Raw genomic sequence first — 20,024 nt, 5'->3', positions numbered from 1 at the left:
CGGTAATTGTTAGGGTCAAGCCGGTCCCAGGCCTTGTGGATTGGGATAATGGTGTTGGTGGTCCAAGATGGTGGGAAGCCTTGGCAAAGGGCCAAGTTAAAGAGATCAGCAAGGAAAGGGGCAAGGGTATCACAGACATGGGAGATGTGCTCAGCTAGGAGGTCTTCCTGGTCCATGGCTTTGCCAGGCTTCATCTTTTTTATGGCTTTGGTTATGTTTTGGATGGTGAACAAGGTGGCTGAGGTAGGACGAGGAACATGAGATAGATCGGTGGAGTGGTGTTGGAAATTTGGTATAGGCTTTGAGCATGCCTATGCCAAACGGTTGGGTCTTTGATGGGAGTAGGAGATTGGCGCTCAAGAAGTTTCTTCCAAGCCTCCTCACTATCCTGCTAAGAAGCAAGCGATAGAACTCACCCTCTCCGCAGCATCATTTCAGTGGCTTGCAAAGACGAGCAGGCACGCTACATGTGGCTCAAGCTTCACCGGTCAAGAGGCAACCCCATCTTCATAGCCATTTGCTACTTCCCATCTGACACTTTCAGATTTTCCCCCATTGATGGGCAATCTCCATTTCTAGACATGTATGCTAACATCTTGGAGTTCTCTACACAGGGAGATATCCTACTGTTGGGGGACTTCAATGCACACACTCAGAGCTCCCAAATTAGTTTCTTTGAGTTCTGGGGAGATGACTTTCTCTTACGAGATGTGGATATGCAAGAGATGGGCTTCCAGAGAGTGTCACAGGATGTCGGTTCCATCACAGCTTTTGGCAGGTTCTCTTAGAGATGGGATCAGCACATGGACTGGTCATCTTCAATGGGATGGCCCAATGGCCAGCCTTGGGTCACCTCACTTGCTTACCCTATAAAGGAGGTTCCAGTGGAGTGGATTATCTCATGGGCTCCCCGGCCTTGACCCGTTACATCCATATCTCCCCGCCACCCCTTTCTTGCCAATCATGCATTCCTCACCTTCTCCATAGCCATTTCTGTCCCCAAGTAGCCAGCCCTTACCCCCGGTTCATCATTCACCAAGATACACTTTGATCATGCCCTTGATGGAGTCTTACCAAACCAACCTTGATTCATACCTCTCAACTATTGATCTCTCAGCCCCCCTCTCTATTATTACTACTCAGCTTTCTGACCTTCTACATGATGCTGCCAGTAACTCTTTCCCCACCAGCCATCATTCTTCCTCAAAGCCCCCTTGTGGATCCGTGCCACACCATAGCTGGTATGATGAGGAATGCTGGGCAGTACAAAAGAGCATCCTCCAACACAAAGCATTGGACCACACCACCCCCCGTCAAGCGCAGAAAATCCTAGATGATGTCTACAACACACAGCCTCATAGAAATGACTAGTACATGCATGCAAAGGTACATGTAGACCCTCTAGAGATGATACATATTCCAACACCTCCTCTTCAGCGCCAAAGGGGCGGTCCAATACCAGCACGCTGAAGTAACACCTCCAAAGTAGCTCTCGGAAGTGGTTTCGTGAAGAGATCAGCCACAGTGTCCTTGGTAGTACAATAGGCCAGCCAAAGAAGCCCCAACTCAATCCAGTCGCGTAGAAAATGATAATGCACCTTAATATGCTTGGATCGTTCCCGTATCACATGATTCTGAGCTAGAGCAATAGCACTATGAGAATCCGAGAAGATGGTAACTAGGGAAGTGTCGGCACAACACAAATGCTCCAGAATCTGATGAATCCAAAGTGCCTTAGTGGTGGAGGAGAGAAGGTAGGATTTGTACTCAACCTCGGTGGAACAAGCAGAAACACTCCTCTGCTTCCTGTACCAAGCATGAAGCAATATCTAGATGTGGACCTCCAAATATCAATGCAGCCTGCCCAATCAAAATCTGTGAAACCAACAAAAGCAGCACCACTAGAATAGGTGATGCCATAATCTGAAGTACCTCGAAGATAACGAAGAACTCTCAAAGCTACCTGCCAATGAGACCTTCGAGCGACTGATGAGAACTAGCTGAGAACACTCATAGCATAGGAGATATCTGGACGGGTGTTGGCAAGGTAAAGCAATGAGCCAACAATCTGCCGGTACACTATGGAATCCACCAAGGGTGTATCATCCTGCTTGGATAACTTGGCATTGGGATCCATGGGACAAGAGAGAGGTGTGCAATCTGACAACCCAGTGACCCACAAAGTGAGAGCAACTTCTTCACATACTTCTGCTAAGAAATGAAGATACAATCATCTTTCTGCCAAACCTCTAGCCCAAGAAAATAATGAAGAAGGCCAAGATCAGTCATCTCAAATGTCTCTGAAAGCTTGGACTGAACCTATGTGACCAACACAATATCTGAGCCAAAAAGGATGAGGCCATCAACATATAAAACGAATGACACAAATATCCCCATCAGAAAGAAGCACATAGAGATTGTTGTCAGCATATGCTCTCTCAAAGCCAAGAGATAACAAGAAGACATCAATCTTCTGATACCAGGTACGGGGTGCTTGTTTGAGACCATAAAGAGCCTTCTTCAGAAGATACACATGGGTGTCCTATTCCTGAATCACAAAACCAAGAGGCTGCTCAACATAAACTTCCTCCGCTAAATCTCCATTCAGAAAAGCGGATTTGACATCCATCTGGAACACGGGCCATCTGAAGTGTGCAGCCAGAGCCAAAACAATCCTGATGGTGGTGTACCTAGATGTAGGAGCAAATGTCTCATCAAAGTCTTCACCTGTCTTCTGAGCATATCCTCGAGTAACAAGGCGGGCTTTGTACTTGTCCAAAGTACCATCTACATGAAACTTGACTTTGAAAATCCATTTCACACCAATCACACGACGATGTAAAGGCCGTGGCACCAAAGAACAAGTGTGATTCCTCTCAATAGAGGACATCTCTGCTTCCATGGCTTGCCGCCACTACGGCTATGAAAAAGCCTCCTCTCGACTCTCAAGCTCGTAAATCTCTTGGAGAGAACTCATGAGAGAATAATTCACTATGTGATGAGATGTGGAAGCCCGAGATGAACGGCGAGGCCCAAGGATGGTGGTAGAGTTCTGGTAATGAATTTGTGCAACAGTGAGACTAGAATCTCTAAAGAGTTGTTGAACCCACCGAAGTAGGCCAGCCTTTCTCTCAAAGTGGGAAGAAGAAGATCCAGCTGCAGTAGAGAACTCGTCCGATGCTACTGGGAGAGGTGATGAAGTAAGCACTGGCGGGGGTAATCCCGAAGTCAAAGCAGGACTCGTAGAGGGACTGGGAGCTGCAGAAGCTGGTGCAACAAGAACTAGTGGCTATAAAGTAGCAGCTGGCACCAGAGTTGCAGCATTAGGAGAAGGAGGAGGAGGAGGAACTGGACGAGGAAGAGGTATAAGATCACTAACGTCTGCGGCGGGAATGGATCATCCAAAAAATCGGTAGATGCATCAAGTGGAGAGGAGTTGATGCCAAACAAGCTCTCATCAAACCGAGCGTCACAGAAAATGATGATGTCATCAACCTCCGGATCCCAAAAGCGGTACCCTTTGGATCTCAGACTGTAGCCTGTGAAGATCATCCTCTTTGACTTCGATGCGAGTGTGGTCCTCTTCTAATCTGCATGATGCAACAAAGCACGAGCCATCTCTTTTACGGTCCAGTTCTTCCGTTTCACAACTCCATTCTTCTCAGGAGTGTAAGGAACTGTGGTCTGTCGGTGAATGCCCTTCGATGCAAGGAAGTCATCAAACGGTACAAACTCGCCACCATTATCAGTCTTGAGAAATGAGACTGTACCCCAGACTGATTTTCCACCATTGCGATCCAAGTCCTGAAACTGGCAACATACCCAGACTTTACGAGTGAAATCATCCACAAGAAGTAAATATCGAGCCCCTCCAAGAGACTCAACCTCCATAGGTCCAGCAAGATCTGCATGTATAAGCTCCAGTTTTCGGGTTGCTCAATGAGTGGCCTCCTCTTGAAATGCATCTCAATGATGCTTGCCCATCATGCAGGATGAGCAAATATGTGAAAGAGACCTAAGCTGAGGTAGTCCGCTGACAACTTGCTGAGAATGGAACTTCTGTAAGGTAGCAATGGATACATGACTGAAGCGTGAATGCCACCGAGAAGTATATGCCTCAGAAACCAAAGCCATCAAGGGGGAGAAAAGCTGATGAATATGAGAGTCAATGCGAGGGATCTCGGAAGTAAAGTTCGTGATCTTGTTGAGAACCCCATTGGCAACAACCGATAGAGTCTTCCTGTCGATCACTTCAATGACCTCATCATCAAAGTACACACCAAGTCCCTTCTGAGAAACTTTGTACACTGAAAACAGATTTTTGGAAATCCGTGGTAGATATAAAACATCATGTAAGGTGGCAAAGGAACCCAAAGAAACATTACCAACACCGATGACAAGAAGCGAGGAGTTGTCGCCGATGCGAACTGAAGAAGAGAGTCTGGTAGTATTCTAGGATATGGGCTTGATTGGTCATGTTGGCAGAAGCATCACTATCACCAACCCATTCCACTGCTTCAGGTGTGTCATTGATCTCTTCTAGAGAAGTCATCTCTATGATCACGAGGAGTGAATCCTGTGAAGAAGTGGATGAATATGTGACTACCATGTATGCTACTTTGGCAGATCCCTTCTCTGAAACTTTGTCCTTGCCCTTGTCTTTGGTGTTGTCCTTGTCAGATGCTTTGGAAGCATCTTGGGCTTTATACTTGGCTTTCGCCACTCAAGAGCTATCGCGACAAGCAAAGCAACGAGCCTCAGTATGACCTGTCCTACCACAGTAATCACATTCATTGCTTTTGTCTTAAACTCCTTTGAATCATGGTTACCCTTGCCTTTGCCTTTGTTTTTGTTGTGGTTGTTGGAGTTTCCTTTATCGCCTTTGCCTTTTCCCTTGTCAGAGGCAACAAAAGCAAACTCCAACTTGTCTTTTCCGCGATGCATGCACTTGTCGTGGAGATAACTCACGACTTCCTCAAAAGGGGGAAGCGGATCACGGAAGTAATGATCCCTAAAAGAATCAAAGGAAGCAGGCAATTTACCAAGACGTTTATGGATAGGATTGTTGATTGTGCTCCTGTACTCCTTAAGCTGTAACTTGATACGAGTGAACTCTCCAATCTTCTCAATCATATTATCTAACTCATTGATTGTAATCTTCTCCATATCTGACTCCGGTTTGGCAAATCTTGAGTGTCGAAACTCTCCCATACCTCCTCTGGATCTCCGTCCACATCTGATGAGCATTACTCCAAGGAAAGATAAATTGTCTATATAGACAAAATCATGCAATGGATGATGATAAGACGGGCCCGAGCATCCAATATGCTTCTCAAAGCACAGTCTACCCAATGAGATGTGGAGTTGGACATCCACACACCGGCTCCTTCAAGCAATAACGGAGTGTAGAAACACCAAGTATGATAGTTGGTTGTTGGAAGCTTCATGGAGTCACTAACTTGGGGAGGATTGTAGGATGGTATATGGGTATGGGTGGGAGCAAGACCTGGATCAGAGAAACTCAGAGAAGAAAGATTGGGAAGAGGAACCACCTGGGGAGCGGGAGCAAGGGATCCAAGCAGTGAAGGTGTTGGAGTATCAACTCCAGAAGGAGTAGCAGCAGTAGAGAAATCTCTTGAAGCCATGTCCTCTGACAAGAAACCTTTTCTGAATCAAGAAGGCTGTAAAAAACAGCAAAATAGCCTCCTCTCAAGCTGTGCACAGCAAGAGGAGAGAGAAGAAAGGGAGAAAGGGTGGGAAAAGAGAAATAGAGAGAGCAAATCTCTCAAAAACCCTATCCTCAACACCTAGAAGAGAGCTTCAGCCGCCAACAGCAAAAACGCAGCAATCCTAGGATACAGATGCAGAAAATGCAGAAAACTTGAGAAAGCCTCTCCTCCAATTAAAAAAAAAGCATCAATTTCTTGCCTGTAGATCAACGTTTGGCTCTGCTACCATGAAAGAAAGAGAAAACACGGGTTGTGGGCAAAAGCACAAACTTTAGAGGCTGTGGATATGTTATGTGTAAACATGTACATGCTAATCTCAGGGCTAATCCCAAAGGCAACATGATAAAGACTCACTAGAAACACAAATTTGGAGCATTGTTGCTACTTTTGGCAAGGATTTGACTAATGGAGGACAAAGAGGGCTGTCGGCCAGCATTTCCAGGAGCATGTCCAGTCGGTTGCAACAATATTCATATTATTTGTCCCGAAAGTTGACCGACCAGCAGTCGGCCAGTTTATTATGTCATATCCAGCCAATAAATAGTGTTGGATGCTCATCGTTTTTCTCATTCAGGCCAGCAATGGGCTGTCATAGAAATAGGCCATAAATAGGGTTTACACCTTTTCATGGAAGGCAGCCAAGGGCTGCAAGGATTTATGTACCTTTTTGTACCATATGAAATACTGAATTTCCAGCTCTCTCTCTCTCTACTCTCCCTTTTGTTTGTGTTTTTGCATCAGCATGTTCTAGATGGTGTTTAGGGCTGAAAAAAAGCATCTCAAAGCTTCCGCATGTAACATTGGTATCAAAGCATCGGGCTCAACAAGGCTAAACACTGATTTAGTCCCATATGAAGGTGTACAGGTCCAAGGTACAAGAAAGTACACAAGTACGAGGCCCAAGGCAAGGAACATAAGACCGGGAAGAACTCCCAAGAGGTTGGTTGGTGGTGTTCCACAAAGCCCAAAAGGGCTGGCAGTCCGATAAGCCAAGAAAGATTTTCGGGCAACAGTTCCAAGGGAGGATGATCCTCCAAGGGGTGGAGTGAGAGTGCCAAACTCATTTGTTAGGAATGGAGACCAAGACAGTGTTCAGAGACAGGGCACGAACGGAATGGGGACTGGATGGAACAGATGCATAGATCTTCTTCAGAGTTAAGAGTGGATTTGGAGACCGGGCCAAGCATTCAATGGAAAGGTTGCCAGAGTAGGAAGGATGACAGAGGGACTTCGGGAATGGAATGGGATGATGACGGTCATCCAAGAAGCAGATTGGAATCCCGTCATCAAGTTTAGCAAAGAGGGATGTCGTGTGCACACATGTACATGCTAATCTCAGGGCTAATCCTAGAGGCAACATGATAAAGACTCACTAGAAACACAGATTTGGAGCATTGTTGCTAGTTTTGGCAAGGATTTGACTAATGAGGGACAAAGAGGGCTGTCGGCCGGCATTTCCAAGAGCATGTCCAATCGGTTGCAGCAATATTCATATTATTTGTCTAGGAAGCTGGCCGACCAGCAGTCGGCCAGTTTATTATGTCATATCCAGCCTATAAATAGTGTTGGATGCTCATCGTTTTTCTCATTCAGGCCAGCAATGGGCTGAGTCATAGAAATAGGCCTAGAATAGGGTTTACACCTTTTCATGGAAGGCAGCCAAGCGCTGCAAAGATTTATGTACCTTTTTGTACCATATGAAATACTGAATTTCCAGCTCTCTCTCTCTCTCTCTCTCTCTCTCTCTCTCTCTCTCTCTCTCTCTCTCCCTTCTGTTTGCGTTTTTGCATCAGCATGTTCTAGATGGTGTCTAGGGCTGAAAGAAGCATCTCAGAGCTTCCACATGTAACAAGATAGTTGAATATTGCCGAAAATGAGCACGAGGGAAGCCATAGGTGGTTACAAGCATAAGAGACTGTTGCAATAGCCAATAACCTCCAGCAAATATGCAAGAATGAGATGAAATATGAGGAGAAGGGTGTGCTCCCTTATATATCCCTCAAATGATCTGGTCGGCCAGCTGTAGCAAGCTTGTGTAGCACAAATATGCTATAAAAAGCCTTAAAAAAGACTCATAAATGGTAGAAAAATCCTAGATTATGTCTACAATGCAAGACCTCATAGAATTGACCAGTACAAGCATGCAAAGGTACATGTGGACCCTCTAGAGATGATATATATTCCAACATCTCTCTCTATATTTCTATCTCTTGGACACGTGGTTGAATCTCACGGCACGTCCCGCTAGGCTTATAGTGGTATTAGAGCCGGATTTCTCTCGAGGAATCTTTCTTGGGGTGACAGAGCCATGTCGAGAGTAGAGGGCAACCAAGGGCCTAATGAAGGGAACAACTAGGAGGCCAATCCAGGAGTTCAACATGGACCAAGGTCGTCAATCCATTACTAATGAGACCACAGCCAAATCATCAGAAGAGTACCATGATTTTTAGCAATTCAAGCGTTTGTTTAGAGATGAAGACTTCCTTGCTTGGAGAGCCAAGAGGGAACAAGACAAAACAAGGGCTCAAATGTTTGAGGATTTCATCAAAGATAGAGCCACCAAAGCCGAAGGAGTTGAAGCCGCCAAAGCCTATCTTCGTACCAAAGGAGTCAACATTGCAAAAGGATCTAGGGCCACTAGGTTTGTTTCTCATGGAGGAGATAGGGGAGCTACCCATATAGGCCTACTTTCTCATATACAACCTCTTTAGGTCAAGTAAGGGAAAGGAAGGCAAATGAGTCTTAATCAACGGGCAAAATGGACTTCAAGCCGGGAGAGATGAAGAGCGTTAAGTTCGATGCTTTCTATGGAAAGAGGGATACACAAAAATCTTTATCTTTTTTCAAGCAATTTGATGCCGCTTTTGGAGGAGAGGACTTCTCCAAAAAGTCCAAGATTTGCATGGTTCGCATGCACTTGAAGGATGCCGCCTTGAATTGGTGGCTAAGAGTGGTACAAGAAGGAACCGAGCCAAAGACATGGACCGACTTCAAGGTTATGTTCAACAAGAAGTTTCTACCCACAAATTTTGAAGTGAATCTGTAAATTGATTGGGATGAAGTAAAACAAAAAAGTTAGTGAGAATGTGGCAACCTATCTTACAAAAAGTTCGTGAGAGTGTGGCAACCTATCTTATAACTTTTCAGCTGTTTCATTGAAGTTTACTTTATATACTCCCATTCCACCGCTAATGGAAATGCGTAAGTTTGTGAATGGACTTCAACCAAAGCTTATGCAAGCAGTGTATATGGCCGGTCCGAAATCTTTGGAGGAAGCCCAAGACTAAGCCTTACAAGCCGAAGCTTTGTACATGCCTTGGATAGAGGGCAAGACAGAGAATGACAACCGGGATCCACCTCAAAAGAAGAAGTTTAAAGACGGATCCCAATCGAGAACCGAGCCTCAAGAGAAGAAGGATGGGAGTGAGCACAAACCTCCACTCTTTCGAAGAAAATTGTCCCTCAAGCAACTTGAGGAATATGCCAAAGAAGGAAAGTGTTTTCAATGTGGAAAGAAGGGACACTTGGCTACAAATTATCCCGACAAGCCAAAGCAAGAAGAGAGATCGGAAGATCATCCCATTGACATCATGCCAGGAAGTTCATCAAGTGGTTTGCAGTGGTGGTTAGCCCATTGCATGTTTTGACAAAGAAAAGTCGTGGGATTTCAGTGGACCAAAGCTGAAAAAGAATCCTTTGAAGCATTGAAATTCTATGCTAGCAAAGGACCAATGTTGATTATTCCAGATTTGTCAAAGCCGTTTGTGGTAGAATGTGATGCCTCAAGAGATTGCATTGAAGCGATCTTGAACCAAGAAGGCCATGTTGTGGCCTGTGAAAGTCTTAGATGAGGATTTTAAGGACATTTGGAACAAATTGCACAATTGAGATTTGGTGACCTCCTATGTCATCAAAGAGGCGTTCCTTATGAAGCAAACCCGGTTATATGTAACAAAGGAATTTGAGGCTAAAGTGATGGAAGAGTGCCATGCTCCACCCTACATGGGGCATAGAGGCATCTTGACTACAACTCAAGCTTTGGAGCACTACTTCTATTGGCCTAGCATAAGAGAGGACATTGAGTTACATGTTTGAGAATGTTTGGTTTGTCACAAGCTCAAGTTTGATCGACAAAAGCCAGCAAGATTATTGCAACTCTTGCCAATTCTAAATGTTCCATGGGAAAGTATTGATATGGATTTTATCTTTGGATTACCAAAGTCAGGATATGGAAATGATGGTATTGTTAGAAGTCATCTCATGTCCAGTTTTATACACCAGGGCCTTTGTTGTGGGTGTGCCCGCCCTTATGAGGTATTTTATCATTTTTCCCCACTCCCCGCATTTTTCCCTTATTTTTCCCATTTTTTCTGTGGCTTGGGAGGCAGCCTTGTAGTGGCAGGAGGACCCTGAGCCTGGCCGACTGCATCTGTGAGATGGCCGACTGCACCTCGTGAGTCGTGGGACTCTTCTGCTGTGCTGGCCGACCCATCTTGATGCTGGCCGATTGTGTTTATCCAGTCGTGAGGATTCTTGTGTCCAGTCGGCTGCCTACACAGCAGGCCGACTGCTGGTGTGGGGGCATATAAATACGCCCCCAGCCCCCTTGCCACTAGTGTATCATACCGGAATCTTCTTGTGTATATCAGAGCAAAGTTACACGCCTACATCTCTCTCTCTCTTGTGCTGTATTTTTTTCTGCATGTGTTTTGCTCTAGTGTTCCCAGATCTGGTCATCATCTCTGCTGCGTATTCTGACATGGTATCAGAGCCTAGGCTCAGATAGTTCTTGGGATTTGTGTGAGCAAGAGGGGGACTGTTGTGTGGCTGATTGGTGAACTGTTTTGGACTGTTCAGGAAGAGGAGAAGCAAGAGGACGACGGGCTGATTTGCTGGACAGCCACTTGCAGGTATTAGTTCTTCTTTGTTCCCACCCACCTACCCTTTTCAGAGTACATCCCCGCAATGGCAGATCTGTTTGAGATGGCCGAGAGACATGTGAAGATCCCGACACTCCCCACGTTCCCGGTGGACCGTCAGTTGGACAGGAGCAACTACGGCATATGGAAGGTTATGATGGAATCTGTTCTGGAGTCTTACAACCTCGCTGATTTCGTCGTTGTTGGGGTTCCACGGCCGGAAGTAGATTATTTTCCTCAACTGCACACCACAGGTAATCAATCATATAAAGCATATGACGCTGGCCAGAGGTATATGGCAGCATTTGGCTTCTCTTTACAACAGGGTATCGCCCATGAAGAGGATTTCCTTGGAAGTACAGATGCGGGTTATGAGCCCTGCAAAGTCGTCGACGATGCGGGAGCATATTAACAAGCTGCAGGCTCTTCAGCAGGAAGTTCTTCAGGCTGGGAAGGAGATATCGTCAGAGGACATGGCCATAACGTTGCTCACACTTGCCCTCTTCGTACTACATTTTACTCGTCTTTGATTACCAGTGACAGGCTCAACACCATCACGTGGGAGGAGCTTGTGCCCATGGTCCTGGACCAGGAGGAACGATTCACGAACCCTCCTCAGGGTGGAGGTTCGGATGCCTTAACTGGCCAACGGTCGAAAGGCCGTAACTCGGGCAAAGGGAAGGCTTCATCGGAGAAGTCTTCTGAGAAGAAGTCCGATGCTGACCGCGAGAAACTGAAGGCAGAGAGGACCTGTAATGATTGTGGCGAGAAAGCCCACTACTGGAGGCAGTGTCCCAAGCGGAAGACCGAGAAGGGTGAAGATTCCTCAGCAGCAATCACGAAGACTCCGGCTTTTGTGCACCTGGAGGTGGTGGACACCGATGTTTCATTTTCTTCAGGCAGGGAGGAGATTAGAGGACTCTCCGCAACGGATACTCGGGAGTGGATTCTCGATAGTGGTGCTTCCAGGCACATGACTCCTTCCCGTTCCGGTTTACAGGATCTCTGCAGGCTTTCTGGTCATATTCTTACTGGGGATACGTCCACTATCCCAGTTCACAGTGAGGGCAGGATGGAGATAGTTCCCGATGGCAGAGGGGGGAAGCATTCCTCCCAGGTGTTGTATGTTCCGGCACTTGGTTTTCATCTGTTGTCAGTGCATCAGGTTTGCAAGACTGGCGTACGGGTGGAGTTTGATGAGCATTTTGTTGCTCTCCGAGACAAAGCAACAAGCCAAGTGGTTTGGGAAGGTGGAGTGGAGAATGGAGTTTACAAGCTTTCAGCACTCTCTCTCCCAGGTCCTCAGGTTTGTGATGAGTGGCAGTCTGGTAATGGCCACTTATGTGTGGATACGCTGCAGGTGCAGGCTTTCAGAGACCAGATGGTGGATAGCTTACCAGTAGATGGCAGCAGTTGGCAGGAACTTTCCAGTACTGATGTTGGTGGTTCTTGCGTTCGTCAGTCAGAGGAAACTGAACAGGTCACTTATGCTCTGATGTCTCGTCGTGTTCAGGACAAAGAACCTCCAGTAGATGAGGATGTTCTTTCCACGGGGACCTTTGGGAAAGCCAGGCAGGTGTCAGGTGCTTACTTGCAGAAGGAGGTGGTTTCTCCAGGCTTTGTGGTTCCGGATTCAGAGGGGGTGGTTAACATGTTTCAGAAGGCCTTCCATGGTCTTCATCAGGTTTCCAGGACTTGTTTATGCACCGTAACAGGTGTTGATCCTAGTGAGCAGTGTGATGCCTCTTTGACTCAAAAGCAGAATGGTTCATTGATCTGGTTGATGGACACCAGATTGGACGGGAGCTTCCTGATGAGGCAGTTGAGCTCATGGTTGCAGATGTCTCTTTGGGAGGCAGGATTGCGTTTCCTGTGGTTTATGCGGCATGCGAAGGATCATGGACTCTTGTACACAGGAGGGAAAAAATGTACATTTGTCTACTTTCATTTTCTATGCAACTTGCAAGTCGCAACATTCTAAATTTTTATGTTTTGGGTAAGTTGTAACTTGTAACTTCTCTAAGTTTTGCATCTATATTTATATTTTTAAGTATTTTTTAATGGACTATACCTCCACCGTATTTTTATTTTCAAAATTTAGCGGTGCGTTCCGAGACCGTATTTGAACATACTGTACCGAATCGAGCTTTCGTACCTGACAACTATGGAGCTGGCCATTGGTTGGCCCATGTGCTAATGATCTACATGCTTACTAATTCTTTCTGATGCAAGACCTATGGCTATGGTTGACTTCTACATGCATCTATCTGATGAATTCTCCAAGTGGGTGAGAGGGCTAACACATGTAGACTCGCTATGGCTGTGGAGACTGACCTATGTAGCTCATGCCTGACATATCCCAAACTAGGGCTCACAATGTGGTCACGACATACAACAAATATTCCTAAGGTAAATCCTACTACATGAATGTTGCATTGATTGTTGCATGCGCGGAAGCCTTGCTGAATTGATCCACATCCCTAAGCCTATTAAGAACAAGATGTTGATTAACGAGAGAGAAGAAGAGAGAGATTGGTGTCACGGTTTTTCTTGTATTTAATATGGTACAAAAAGGTGGCTGAATGCTTGTACATAACTCGGCCCCTTGGTCAGCCCCATAGGGGAGACCTTTGGCCCTACACGACTTCTTCTGACTTAGGAGAATGATGATTGAATGAATGAACTTGACTGAATGACTGAATTATGATTTTTTGCTTGTATAGATGTTGAGGTGTTGGTCGACCTATTGCTATAGCTGTCGGCCTGCTCTGGTGGACATGAATAATGCCATAAATACTTTATTAAATGCTGTGCCTTCTGCAATGACTTGCCCATGTACTAACCTTCAACCAGATGCTGGCCGACTGGCTGCTAGAGGCACAAGCTGGCTGCCGTGACTCCTGTATGGAGGTTGACAACTCGATCTCCATGCCCTCCATGATGCAGGTGATGATGTTGATGATGATGATGATGCTCATGATAAGGGTACTACTTATTCTGATGCTGACGATAATGCTCCTACAGCTAATGATGTCAAATGCTGACTTAAATAAATCAAGGATTAATGTTGTTCATGCGAAGGTTTAACCATGGCACGAGCGTGCGCATGACATCCCCTCCTACTAAGCTTGATGACGGGGTGGACACTCTGTCATCCTTCCTCCCTCAACTACTGACTCTGACCTACTACTTCTAACTCTGACTTTGACTTTAATATTTTTGTCTGAACATCTTCTGTTAGCACATTCATCCTCAGATTCTGCTCTTTTATGGTGCCCATTTGGTCCCTTTTGCATGGCCCTTGCTTGTGGGCTGCCCACCCCTTTTTTTAGTATTTTTCTCGGATTTTTCCCAACCTTTCTGGCATTTTCCAATCGGCCTTGTCCAATAGCTCCAGTCGGCCTCTTTTGCAGCTCCAGTCGGCCAGCTTCCCCCTACTATAAATAGTGGGTGCTGGTCTCTCATTTCTCATTCAGTCTTGTACGTATTTTGCTCCCTCACTTATGAGACTTGTAGTGTCTCTTTCACCACTGTCTAGAATCCACTCCCGAGTATCCGTAGCGGAGAGTCCTCCAACCTCCTCCCTGCCTGAAGAAAATGAAACATCGGTGTCCGTCACCCCCAGGTACACAAAAGCTGGAGTCTTCACGGTTGCTGCTGCTGAGGATTCTGCACCCTTCTCGGTGCTCCGCTTGGGACACTCCCTCCAATAGTGGCCTTTCTCGCCACAATCAGTACATGTCCTCTCTGCCTTGAGTTTCTCGCGGTCTGAGTCGGACATCTTCTCAGAAAACTTCTCCGATGAAGCCTTCCCTTTGCTCTTGTTGTTACAGCGACCGTTGGCCAATTAAGGCCTCCGAACCTCCACCTATGGAGGGTTCGTAAATCTTTCCTCCTGGTCCAAGACCATGGACACAAGCGCCTCCCATGTGATGGTGCTAAGCCTGCCACTGGTAATCAACGAAGAGTAGAAAGCTGAGTACTGAGAGGGTAAATGCGACAACTACGTGATGGCCATATTCTCCGATGATATCTCCTTTCCGGCGTGAAGAACTTCCTGCTGAAGAGCCTGCAGCTTGTTAATGTGCTCTCGCATCGTCGATGACTTTGCAGGGTTCATAACCCGCATCTATACTTCCAAGGAAATCCTCTTCATAGGCGATACCCTGTTATAGAGAGAAGCCAAATGCTGCCATATACCTCTGGCCAACATCATATGCTTGATATGATTGATTACCTGCGGTGTGCAATTGAGGAAAATGAAAGAACGGACCCTGGCATTGACACGATCCCACAACTGTACCTGTGCCTCGCGTTCCTTGCGAATCGAGGGTAACTCCCCTTCCTCTAACTCCGGCCTTGGAACCCCAACAACAATGAAATCAGTAAGGTCGTAAGACTCCAGAACAGATTTCATCATTTCCTTCCATATGCCGTAGATGTTCCCGTCCAACTGACAGTCCACGGGAAACGTGGGGAGTGTCGGGATCTTCACATGTCTCTCAACCATCTCAAGTAAATCTGCCATTGCGGGGATGTAACTGAAAAGGGTAGGTGGGTGGGAAAAAAGAAGAACTTAAACCTACAAGTGGCTATCCAGCAACTCAGCCCGCCTTCCTCTTGCCGTACGGTCCAAAACAGTCCACGAATCAGCAACAAAACAGCCCCCCTCTTGCTCACACAATTTCCAAGATCTATCAAGAGCCTAGAGCTCTGATACCATGTCAGAATATGCAGCGGAGATGATGACAAAATCTGAGAACACAAGAGCAAGTGCACTACAGAAAAACACAGCAATGGAGAAGGAGAGAGAGAGGCGTGTAACTCTGCTCTATATACACAAGAAAATCCCGAATAACTGATACAACAAGTGGAGGGGCCATGAGGCCATTTTATATGGCCCCACATGTGCAGTCAGCCAACAGTAGGACAGCCGACAGCAAGCTGAAGGCCTAGCTCCAGTCAGCCAGCCCCAGAGAGTCAGCCCTCACACGTGTGGAGTCGGCCAACATCTGCACCAAGTCAGCCAGCTACAACAGATTATCTGGGGGCAGCAGACTCAGTCGGCCACCATAAGGATCAACCAGGAGCCGAAAAACAGCCTCCCACATTTGGTAAAAAATAGGGAAAAATGAGAAAACACCTAATCCGGGCGGGCACACCCACAACAAAGGCCCTGGTGTAAATGTACAAACAGGAGATGACTTCTAACACCACAACCCTAAGCCCGATTAAGAAAAAGATGTTGATTAACACATGATTAAGACAAAGGAGAGAGAAGAAGAGAGAGATTGGTGTCAGGGTTTTTCTTGTATTTAATATGGTACAAAAAGGTGGCTGAATGTTTGTACATAACGTGGGCACTTGGTCAACCCCATAGGGGTAACCTCCGGCCCTACATGACTTCTACTGACTTAGGAGAATGATGATTGAATGAATGAACTTGATTAAATGATTAAATTATGACTTTATGCTTATATAGATGTTGAGGTGATAATCGGCTTGTTGCTATAGCTGTCGGCCTATTGCTAGCCATGAATAATGCCATAAGTACTTTATTAAATGCTGTCCCTTCTACAATGCCTTGCCCATGTGCTAAGATTGTCATTTAGTTATCTGATAATTCACAAAGTGCTAAAAACTCCAAGGGCCAGGACAACCAAAGGGAGCCTAAAGCAAAAGTGGAGATTGAAGGTCAAGAACAGATCATCCACAGGCTGAAGGTTTACAGCCACATGAAGATCTACAGATTTGAGTCTTTTTCTCATCATTCAATAAAGCAAATACACCATCCTTGGTGGGGGCCCTGCAGAGGTATTTGGGACCCAACCGGGTGTATTGTCTTTATTGTGATTCTCCTCTCTCTCTCTCTCTCTCTCTCTCTCTCTCTCTCTCTCTCTTCTGCGCAACATTGTGCAAATCGTCAAGAACCAAGGTGCTGAATATTCGTTATCTGAAGTATAATCCTATCTATAAGCTTCCGCATGTTACAATACCTTAATGGCTTCCTGGGAACAGGAGAAACAGCCTCGTTTAGGTGCCTTGATCAACCTCAGTCATCAGTGCGTTAAGGAACACGGGTATGCAAGGAAGGGAACAGTAGGTATGGCAAAATTAGATTGCATGCATGCTTAATGAAATGAAACATAATCTATCAAAGCAAAGCATAAAAGGTCTCATAATAAGAACATGTTATATCATGTAGAAAAGATGGGGTCCCTACAAGTGACCAAGTGAATCTGCTGACTCTCTGTAATGATAGAGCACAACTGAATATACAAAGATGGCACGAGAAGTGTCCACCTTTTGCACGGTCTGTTTTGCATAGCCAAAGTTTTCCGTTAGGTGCTATCACGTGACCTTTGCCATAGTGGAGGTAAGATTTCATGCTTTGACCCTTCAATTCCCAAACCTTGATCAACATCCCACATGTCACCCAGTATATCATGTTCACTCCATCGTAGGCCAAATAAGAACTAAAGCTCTTTCCAGCATTATTACAATGTTGAAGGCATTTTGGAAGTCCACACAGCAGCGACACGCTTTTGTAGAAGTAGACCGTGCTCATTAATTGCCTGCATGATCTAGTGTGGAGTAGCTCTGTTGGAAACAACCTTCCTTTCCCCACCCCAAAACTCCCCACGCAGCTGCATGGGATCAGATGGCTCACTCTGGCGATTCTCATAGGGCCCAACACAGGGTAGCATGGGGTCCACCCAAGCCTGTGACATAGCAGAAGCCTTCATGCCTTAATCACAGCCCTTAAGCCTACTTAAGAACATTATTGCAAATTAGACAAAGAGAAAAGAGAGAGATAGATGTTGTAGAGTGTTTTCACTATATTAATGTACAAAAAGGTGACACGAATATCTGTACAACTTCTTGGCCCTTGGCCTACCCAAAAGGGTGACCTCTGGCCTTCTACTGACTTATGACCTTCTATGAGAAGGAGATATTTTGATAAAAATGATGGCAATGCTTATACAAGCCCTAAATGAGCTAGTCAGTCCATCTTCATGCTGTCGGCCCGCATAAAATGCTCCACGATTGAAATATGTTGCGTTTTTTCTCACTCGTGTGAACTGAACTGCTGCTGATTGGATATACTTGCTTCCGGACTGTAGGACCTAGGTGCCTTTGGTTGCCTAAATCTACTTATGAGGCTGTCCATGCCAAGGATTACATGTGTGGGGCAGCCATGTCCACGTGGGTGCATGTGACATACCCTCCTGCTAAACTTGATGACGGGGTGGATACTCTGTCATCCTTCCTCCCTAGACTAGTGACTTTGGAGAGGGACTCACTAACTTCTAAAACTTCCACTGTCCACTCTGCCACTGCTTTGACTTGGGGCCACCATAGCTTGCTTAAAAATATTGGATAGGAATGGTCATAACAAGCTGTTTTTGTTCTTAGGAGGCCAAGCAATGCCCCCAAGTCTTGTATAATTATAAACATACTATGATCACCAAGAAGCTTGCAGTTACCACCTATGTTAGACCTAGGGCTTCAACTGGGCTTGCTACCTAGGGCTTCATTTTTACAAGCTTAAAAGCATCAATCTCTTCACTGCGTCAGAGATAAACTAGCCTACTTACTGAAGACTCGGTGCTGCACTAATACATCAACTTTATCTTCTATAAGATTAAGTTACCTAACCTTTTTAATGGAGTAAAGCCTTGAAACAGTGTATCAGTTGATTGCGAGCAAAGCAATACCTCCACAAGTGATTCGACAATGGGGTTTGCTTCACGTGCTGGCTCGCCATTCGGTGGGCGTTCTGCCTCCTCCACAGAACCGTTGGGCACTGCCATCTTGCTCCAAAGAATTAAGCTTGTAGTGTGGCCTAATGACCAGGGCGTCGGGAGTGTGGAGAAATCCGCAGACGGACACCCTCTGTCCGTCCTAGAGTCCACACACTGTTGGGCGTGCACCCTCTGTCCGTCCTCGGGTTCAACTCTAAAGCTTAGGATCTTTTTTCCCTAGAAGTCCATAGATTTCCGGCTTCTATATGTGGGACATATTTTTGGGGACCGGACATCCATGACATAGCGCTTGCTCCAATCGAATTCTGCCATGCTATAACATTCCCACACTTATGTTGCTTTGTTGTAAACAAGGCCCGAGTATGAATATGGGTTGGTGTGACAACACCACCCTGAATATGGGGCGTTGGTATGACATCTCTTGCCCAATAGACAAATCCTACTTAAGGGTCGATTGGACAACCATCTAGTTCATACACTTCCTTTTGGAAGTTTTGATTTGGGTTCCCGATTATTAGAGATAGCCCTGGTTGAGTAGCCCACGTGCTTAGTGTCTCGACATTCACATACGATGGTGGCCTAAAACTAAGTAGTATAGAGATAGATTTGGTGTACTTCCAAATAGATCCATACATGGGATTGATGGACTTTACTCTTTGACACCCTATCCTAAAGTTCACGGGCCTCTAAACAGAACCAAATGTACCTAGATTGCCAATCACTTGCAATCACTTGCCAATCACTTGCAATCACTTGCAATCACTTGCAAGTGATTGCAATGACTTGCAATCACTTGCAACCAAATGTACCTAGATTGCCAATCACTTGCAAATCACTTGCAAATGAATGAAGATGAACTCTCATATAAGAAAATGCAAGTGTAGCTCACACTACAACATATTATAGCCCATGAGGCCTAATGCATATTTATATACAATTGTGAGGATGTGAAATAGAAGCACATGTGTAGAAGAGTAGGTGGCTAATGGACATAAAATGATCATGTGTAGAATAGTAGGTAGCTAATGGACGCAAAATGATCGTATTGACCCAAGCCACACCTACGACATGATGACACCAAAGTGTGGCATGGACCCAATGTGGTTTGCTTATGCTATAACATAGTCATACTCTTTACAAGTCTACACACCAATTATCTACCTTACTATCTACTACATCGTAACTTATATTAGCTTACAACCATGTGAGACTAGCCATCAAAGCTCCCTTTAAAGAAGCACACGTGTAGATCTCGTAGCCATTTAATGTATTCTAATGGTTAATATAATATTGTACTCTATATGTGATACTATGTATTTTTAGTTTAAGTTTTGTGCTATAAAGATCATGAGCATACATTGTATTCTTTTATATGGTATTAGAGCTCCATCTTGGTACAAATTTTCTTTACTAGGTGCTATCTAACAAAAGATATGACGGGATGGTTTCTTCTCAAGACCCTACACACTACCTGACTCTCAATGGAAATCCCTATAACACTAATTACCATCTCCAAAATGAAGAGGGTATAAGACCATCTTATCCTTGGGATATTGCTATCAACATTGATGTTCATCCTCCACCAATATGGTATGACCAAAGAAATCTAG

The 20,024-nt window shown here is 45.4% G+C and overlaps 1 protein-coding gene across 5 annotated transcripts in view; it reads right to left on the bottom strand.

Moving 5' to 3' along the window:
- Nucleotides 1-18,602, bottom strand: part of LOC147632562 (uncharacterized) — a 51,771-nt gene extending 33,169 nt beyond the window's left edge. For 2 of the 5 annotated variants that reach the window (XM_086807338.1, XM_086807339.1), the window contains exon 1: nucleotides 18,367-18,524. Coding sequence is in view for 1 of the 5 variants with exons in the window: in XM_086807337.1 (XP_086663463.1) it covers nucleotides 18,367-18,462 (96 nt within the window). In the remaining 4 variants the exon portion in view is untranslated. Of the gene's footprint in view, nucleotides 1-18,366 lie in introns of all 5 variants that reach the window. The other 3 variants (XM_086807340.1, XM_086807341.1, XM_086807337.1) reach the window with 2 other exon arrangements.
- Between the last annotated feature and the right edge of the window lie 1,422 nt (nucleotides 18,603-20,024).

Source organism: Cibotium barometz, chromosome 13, assembly GCF_041138505.1.
Source record: "Cibotium barometz isolate CiBa-2024 chromosome 13, ASM4113850v1, whole genome shotgun sequence".
Lineage (NCBI taxonomy): Eukaryota > Viridiplantae > Streptophyta > Polypodiopsida > Cyatheales > Cibotiaceae > Cibotium > Cibotium barometz.
This window is presented reverse-complemented; position numbering and strand designations above follow the sequence as displayed.